Source organism: Malania oleifera, chromosome 7 (assembly GCF_029873635.1).
Source record: "Malania oleifera isolate guangnan ecotype guangnan chromosome 7, ASM2987363v1, whole genome shotgun sequence".
Classification (NCBI taxonomy): domain Eukaryota; kingdom Viridiplantae; phylum Streptophyta; class Magnoliopsida; order Santalales; family Ximeniaceae; genus Malania; species Malania oleifera.
In genome coordinates, this window is record NC_080423.1 from 96,563,530 (window position 1) to 96,571,580 (window position 8,051).

Genomic DNA, 8,051 nt, shown 5'->3' on the forward strand with positions numbered 1-8,051 from the left:
CCTAACCCTTACATAGGAGTTGCAACCATTCAAACCCTACCACAACTATTTGATGTAAACAACCAAAGTGTCCCTACATTTCCCCCATTCTCAAAAACCCAGAAGAAAAAAAAGAAAAGAAAAAGAAAAAGCAAAAACCTCCCACCCACCTCTATTATTATTATTATTATTATTATTATTATTATTATTATTATTATTATTATTATTGCTCTGTGCTTATTATCCTTCCTTCTCCTTTTAGATTCTTTCTTCCTCCTCCTTTAAAAGTATTCACTGATTCACTTTGTTAATTACCAAGAATCTTTTGTGAGTCAAATAATGGAATTACAACTTTTATTTAGCAACAAGCAATGGTGTTATATATATATATATATATATATATATATATATATAGAGAGAGAGAGAGAGAGAGAGAGAGAGAGTCACAAAGTCATTATTTATTAAATATAGATAATGAGAAAGAAGCTATAGTCTTCCTCTTGCTAATTTAGTACATCCAAGTAGAATAAGGAAAAGGCACATTTTTATTCTTGAAACATTCTCTCCTAATTCTGGAGAAACTTTTGAAGCCAACAAGTGGTGCTTTTCGGGTACCTCTTCAAATCATCATCATAATCTATGAACACTATCCCAAACCTTGCAGTATACCCATCACTCCATTCGTAATTGTCCGCAAATGACCATGTAAAGAAACCCTTGACATCAACTTCATCCCTATAAGTTAATTAAATGCTATCCATTAGCACAAATTCTTAAGTAACATAGGATTCCATTTACCTTAAAACTTAAAAAATAATTTAAAAAAAAAAATCACATTTACTTGCTTGGTAATTAAGAAAAATGAGGAAAAATAGTGTAAATCAATAAATAAATAAAAAAGTTATTTCACAGCTCATTAATTAACATTTGATTTTATTTATTTTAAATTATATTTGAAAAATATTGAGTTGGTGAAAGTAAATAAATAAATAAATAAGTCTCTTACAAAATCCTTGACGGAATCATATACTCTCCTAATTATATTGAATCTCTTAATTTATACCTTCAAAAAAGCAATAATTAAAATGTGATATATATATATATATATATATATCCCGAAAAATAAACATCAAATTTAAATTTGAGATGGAGACTTACTCATTAATGGCAGCTTGAACATATTCAAGATGAGACTTGTAGTAGTCTATTCTCGTAGTGTCATTGAGGGATTCCTTGAGTGGTTTACTCTTATTATTTGACTCACTATACCCTGAAAATTAACAATAATAGGAAAAATTATTTAAACTTCTTTAATTGGTCAAAAGTATAATCACTTTACAATGACAAAATTCTCCTACCATTCTCAGTGACGTAAATTGTCGGATTGTCATATTTTTCCTTGGTGTACTTTAGAAGATCCTTAATTCCACTTGGATAGACATAGAGCCATGATAAGTCCGACTGCAGATCAAAATAATTCATTCATTGCGCACGCACAGAACGCACTCATGTATTGTAAAAAAACATCTAAATTAAGTATGTAGCTCAAAATTATGTTTAAAGAAAAATATACACATTTATTTAATTTCATTGGCTCAAACTTTTCTAACATGCATAAAAAATATTCTTAAAAGCATTGTATTTCACTTTCTCTGGCTAGATGAATTATTGTAGTCTCGTGACAGTAAAAATTAGTGTATACATTGTTCGGTGTGCAAGAATAAATATTCAAATTTTATGCAAATATATTTTGAACATACCGCTGTACCAATGGGTTCTCCATCTTTTTCCGCTGTAAAACAATAATAGACAAGAAGGGAGCGAAATTAAAAAAAATAGATAAATTTAATTTAATTTGCACTAATACCACTAAAATTTTCCAAGTAAAATTTGTTTTTCTCACAAATCATTTTTTCCCAAAAAGGCATTTTAATTAATAAAATTAACTTCACTAAGCTAGGGTATTGTGTACTTGAACATACTCTCAAGGTCAACAAGGAAATCGTTCATGTAGCTAACATTAACCCGATTAGAGTATGGATTATTTGCTGCATAACGAGCTGTGTAGTAATTTACTCCAACAAAATCATAAGATTTTTTCAGCAACTTGGATTGCTTAGCAGTGAATTTGGGTAGCCGATCTTGGACAATATCTTTCATACTGCATGGATAATCTCCATAAGTTGTTGGATGGAGAAACCTATAAGTGCAAGGACATAAAATAGTTAATTAGCATGCTTATCGTATACACCTTAAAATTATTGTACATGCATATAGAGATCAATATATGTTTGGAGAAATATATCTATATACTCACCATCCATACATGAAATCTGTGGCTCTTTCAGCTGCTTCTATGTCACATTGACTATCGGTGTAATTTACCATCCAAAACAGGTTTAGGGTCAATCCAATCTGACCCTTTTGAACTGCCTGTAAAATAATTTAGTATATGTTATACCATATATATAAGCTTAAAAGCGCACACATTATTGTGTCTTTGTATATATGTGTTTTTGTAGGGTGAGCAAGGGGAGTTATTCACAATATATTTTAGGCACCATTTGGTTAATTAAGGAATGAAAACATGCATACAATTTGGTTCTAAAAAGTGAAAAAATAAATTGTCATAGGCATATTTTATATTCAATAACACATTCAGATAATTATATTCACATTTTGTTTATTTAAATATAAGAATAAAATATTTTTCCAAATATATAATTTTAAAAAGTTTTTTTTCTATTTTTTTTTTCTTCTTCTTTAATTTCATGATGATTGGTAGACAGATAACGATCAATAGTAATAAGAGAAAAAGAAAAATACACATATATATATATATATATATATATATATATATATGGAACATAGCATATAAAAGGAGAAAAGGACTAGGAAATTTTGCATTGTCCCAAAGTCTATCAAATGTATGCAGAACAGTGTTATATATTTTCGTAATACAACCCTTAAAATTAATAATTTACAAAATACTAATTAAATATTGTTTTTATATATTTCTTAGATCCTATATTTTCTTAAAACTCAAAGCAAACAGGCCTTTAAATTCTCATTAAAAAATTTACAAAATACTAATTAAATGTGATTTTTATATATTTCTTAGATCCCATATTTTCTTAAAACTCAAAGCAAACAGGCCTTTAAATTCTCATTAATAGTACCTGATACTTCTTCCTATATAGTTGGACAGCAGCTGCATGAGAAAGAAGGAGATTGTGCGCTACGATGTAAGGCTCTGTAGATGAGTTCCCAGCTGTGCAGTTTTCATTCACCCATGTGGAACACCGGCCCGGTGCGTGATAACCATAGTCATAGCCATAAACACTAAAAGTCCATGGCTCGTTCAAGGTAATCCAATGCTTCACTCGGTCCCCAAAATTATCAAAACAAACTTTTGCAAAATCTTTAAAATCCTTCCTGCATATATGTGTGTGTGCGTATAGGATACAAAATTAATATATTTTCATATCTTTTGTGGTGGACCCTAGGTCCAAAATAAGCAACCAATAAACCAATAGATACGCAAATCATATAATCATAATTAGTCGTGTATAAACACACAGGCATGTGATCGTAATTAGTTGAACATCACTAATTAAAGCACTTAATTAAGAGACATTTTCAATATACATTACATAAACAAAAACTTACACAATCCTTCGACTTAGAAAGCCATTGTATTCATCTTCTAAACCTTGAGGAGCATCCCAGTGAAATAGGGTGACATAGGGTGTCATACCTGCATGCATATATATACACACTAAATCATATAAAAAGGAAAGAGAGAAATTATAGATTAAATATGAGAGAGAGAGAGAGAGAGAGAGAGAGAGAGAGAGAGAGAGAGGACCTTGACTAATAACCTCATTGATAAGATCATTGTAAAATTTGATTCCTTGAGGGTTTACTCCCCCATTTTTTAGGCTTCCACCTTGATAATATAGAAATTAAAAAAGTAATATTTAGCTATGAGAGAGAGAGAGAGAGAGATAGAGAGAGAGAGAGAGAGAGAGAGAGAGAGAGAGAGAGAGAGAGATAAAATAGTAGTAGGTTTAATATTGCAATTAGTGGGTATCAATCTTAATTAGCTAATACCGGGCAATACTCTAGACCAAGAGATGGAGAACCGAAAAGCATCCATTCCAATTTCCTTCATCAAAGCTACGTCATCCTGTAATTGCAGCAAGTTATTTCTCTCCTTTATTATTGAGCTCAATCAAAACAAATAGCGCATGTGGAGATAGAAATATAAGAATAGCATAAGGGGGAGAGAGAGAGAGAGAGAGAGAGAGAGAGAGAGAGAGAGAGAGAGAGAGAGAGAGAGAGAGAGAGAGAGAGAGGGAGGGAGAAAGAGATAGAGAAATAAGTAGGAGGAAGGATCATTCATATATTCAACTATTTATACCTTATAACGATGATAAAAATCAATGGCCACGCTTCCATTGCTTCCATCAGATATCCTCTCTACAATGACATCGATCAATCAAAGGACAAATTCATAGAGATTTAAACTCACAAAAAGCACAACATTAATGCACATACAATATTCCTTTTTGTGTAAAACAATCTCTCTTTTTTTTAAAGTCGGCAAGAATGAATTATAGTAAGAAAGAGAGAAGAATAAAGTACACACACAAAAAGAAAGACAAAAATTAATTAAGGAATACTATACTATATATGTGTAAATGGTGTAACTGATATATAACTGTAAAAAAAAAAAATCAAAATTTGCATGCATGAATGCATAGGACTTCATGGCTTATCAATTATGCTTTTTCAAATTCCTTGTTCACATGTAAAGTCCAGATTCTTGCAGCAGAAGGGGGGACAATTTTCATCCTATATATTTCTCCGGAGTTTTATTTTACTTTGTTCTTTATTAATTAATTAGCTATAAAATTAGAGAGAGAGAGAGAGAGAGAGAGAGAGAGAGAGAGAGAGAGAGAGAGAGAGAGAGAGAGAGAGAGAGAGAGATCAACCAGGAGATCCCTCACTGAAGATGTCCCAAACACTTGGCCCTCGACCATCTTCGTGTGCTGCTCCTTCCACCTAATCATCATTGGAAAAGAAAATAGTAACAGATCAATAGCGAAATTCTTTCAACCCCATGCAAATATATAAGATCTAATATAATATATAACAATGCACATATATAAAATATAATATAATATAATATATAGCAATCTTTAAATACATGCATACCCACATGATATAAATTAATTTCTCAATTGTAAAATTTTAAATAAATTAATTAAGCTTTTATGGTAATGATCATGCTCCAAGTGATCATATCTCTTGAATATTCCTCACGCTAATTAAACAGACCATTTTTTATCTTATTTTTTTCATTTTAGAAGTTTGAAGAATTGATATACCTGGTAAGCAGCTGTTGCAGAACCAAAAATGAAGTCAGGTGGAAAATCACTCCTGACTAGGGCATCATCAGAGGAGGGTTCCCTAAGAAAGCCAGGGGAAGAGAATCGATTAGCCCAAAGCTCTCGGCGCCGAAGCCCAGATGCCGGCGAAGAGAGCTCCGGGAAGCGATCACAGTTCAAGGATGTAGCATTGGCATATTGTGTAAGAAATAGTAACAAGACTACAGAGGAGAAGCAAAGAGAACCACCCTGAACTACCATAGCCATATACCCACTGAGCAATTAGCTTTGGTGGTGTGTGCTTCAACCCTTGCTCAAGCTCTCCTTTATATAGAGCTAGCTAGGGTTGATTAATTATTGTATCCAACAAACTTTATCCTTCCATGGCTTTCTCGTGCCACAAATTTTGTATGCCACTTGCATGCATGTATGCATGTATATGGCCATTATTAGCCTTTTCTTAGTTTATTTTTTATAAAAAATAAAAAATAAAAAGAGTTAGCCTTTTCTTCATTAATGCTAGCAATCCATGCATTCATGATTTAATTTCCTTTTTTGCAATTTAAAAAATAATTTAATAATGCACACCCAGTACAATATATTAGAGGTCACATACAACCGGTTGTATGAGATGCATAGTTTCTCTCATCTCCTTTTTTTTCTTTTATCTGTTTCAAAAAAAAAAAAAGGAAATGAAAGAAACTAAGCATCCCATACAACCAGTTGTGGAAATCTTTCATCCCATCAAACGTGAGTTTTGTTTTTTGCTAGCTAGCAATTAATAACAAAATTCTAACAACAGATAATTTGCGAAAAAAGAGGATGGAGGATGCCTTTAATGTGTGTCTTGTGTAAGAAGGAAAGCGAAAGAGTTGATCACATTTTCCTTCACTGTCACTTTAGTAAGAAAATTTGGGTTCTCATGATGTGTAATCACATGATCATGCCAAATTCTTTGAAATCAATGTTCTTAGCATTGAATGTATCGAAGCTTAAAGGGTTTTTTAGAAGGATGAAAACAGTTGTTTCAACAATCATTTGTTGGGAAATTTGGAAGAAGAGAAACGGAAGAATCTTTAGGGAAAATTACTCCACACTCGTAAATGTGTGATAATTGTTTATCAAATTTGTACCTTTGGACTATGCTTAATTCCTTCTTGTTTTATTTGGATTGGGAAGAGTTTTTATATATTTACTCTAATTTGGGAGGGTGATTTCGCTCATTTCTCCCCACTTTGTCATTTTCTTCTGCTTGGGAGGATTTAAGTTGTTTTCTTGTCGCTTTAATAAATTTACCTTTTCTTGAAAAAAAAAAAAAAAACAAAAGGGGGATGAAAGAAAAACGATATGAGTAGTGGACTACTTGAATTTTTGTGCAGCTCAAGCATAATAGGACGCTTTAAAAATTATATTTTATTTTGTATCAGGTTTTTAATATGGTATCAGATATTCACAATAACATTTCCTTCACACTTATGTACTCTTGATCATCATTCATCATTTTTGTTGTTATATATTGTACCATGCAAATTTTTTTTTATTTTTTTTTATTAGTAGATAATTTGTTTTCATCATCTTCTAATGGATCATTTTAATGTGCTCATAATAGAGCCAGTGGTGACTCTTTAATCATGATTAACAATTATATATAACGGAGGCAGTGACCAGTATTTTATAATATTTTTAAATTAATTTTTGCGAAGATCTTTTATGCCATTATATATATATATATATATATATATATATATATATATATATCAATTTAAACTTAGCACATCTATCATTTACATTAAAAAAAAAAAAAATAGGCAAAAAATATCTTCATATACCTAAAAAAGTAACATAGAAATTAGTATATATTTTTTTCATACATACTAATGTATTAGAATCAAATATTAAAATCAATTAATGCCATTACTATTGGTTTCAATCAATCCGACCACACCAATCCCTGCCCATTCTATTATTAAATTTTCTAGGCTGTGGGTCTGTGCACACATATCATCCCACTGACATAGATAACCTAACCAGCCTTGTGTTTTGTGAACATACATTGGACGCATACTCATTTACTTTGGCTCTTAGATAATTCATCAATTAATGCATGGTGAAGCCTTCGTCCCATTCTCCATAATTGAAGGCAAAAGAAAAACCAAAAGCAATGTAGGTCCGGATAAGGCTGAAAAGAGGGCAGAGAGGCTCCCCTCCTTTGCTTGCAAATTCACATCAATTATATATTGACATGTACCTTCAATTTAAGGCCAACCACGCATCCAAGTTTTCACGTACGATCTTTAAGGCTTAAGCACTGTTCGATCTGTGAGATTTATTTTTTAAATCGATTTCATGAGATCATGTATACAGGCAGTATTTGATATTCATATTTGTTTAGAGAAAAAACTATGTCCCAAGATCTCTCCTGTGACGTAAATTTTTGTATGCAACTGCTTATACTGTGTTGTTTTATCAAAGGGAAGCCTATATGTATGCCTCAAGACATTAAATGCATGTTCTCGTGTTTTAGCGATAAGGGGTATGTGATGATAAATATTGCTATAGTTCTCGGGGTTCTAATCTGAGCCTTTCAACATTAAAGTTTTAAATTTGAGTAATTAAGATAATTTACCGTACAATGTACAACAGATTTTTTTATATAAATTTTTTTGAAAAGGTATATAT

General features: G+C 31.4%; 1 protein-coding gene across 1 annotated transcript; it reads right to left on the minus strand.

The window, feature by feature from the left end:
- Positions 1 to 424: 424 nt before the first annotated feature.
- Positions 425 to 5,679, minus strand: LOC131159249 (beta-glucosidase 24-like). The gene is made up of 13 exons (XM_058113995.1): positions 5,373 to 5,679; positions 4,977 to 5,046; positions 4,403 to 4,461; positions 4,093 to 4,168; positions 3,848 to 3,928; positions 3,649 to 3,736; positions 3,159 to 3,414; positions 2,297 to 2,412; positions 1,962 to 2,179; positions 1,740 to 1,771; positions 1,338 to 1,440; positions 1,138 to 1,249; positions 425 to 714 (listed from the first exon to the last, which is right to left on the minus strand). Exons 1-13 carry the CDS (start codon positions 5,637 to 5,639, stop codon positions 546 to 548), a joined length of 1,647 nt encoding a protein of 548 aa, XP_057969978.1. The 5' UTR covers positions 5,640 to 5,679; the 3' UTR covers positions 425 to 545.
- Positions 5,680 to 8,051: the final 2,372 nt, after the last annotated feature.

Excerpts from the sequence above, each read along its gene's own strand:
- LOC131159249 (XM_058113995.1), bottom strand. The coding sequence starts at position 5,639 with ATGGCTATGGTAGTTCAGGGTGGTTCTCTTTGCTTCTCCTCTGTAGTC. Across the intron at positions 2,413-3,158 it reads TATATAGGAAGAAGTATCAG|GCAGTTCAAAAGGGTCAGAT; the intron begins GTACTATTAATG and ends ATTATTTTACAG. Across the intron at positions 715-1,137 it reads GTTCAAGCTGCCATTAATGA|GGATGAAGTTGATGTCAAGG; the intron begins GTAAGTCTCCAT and ends ATTAACTTATAG.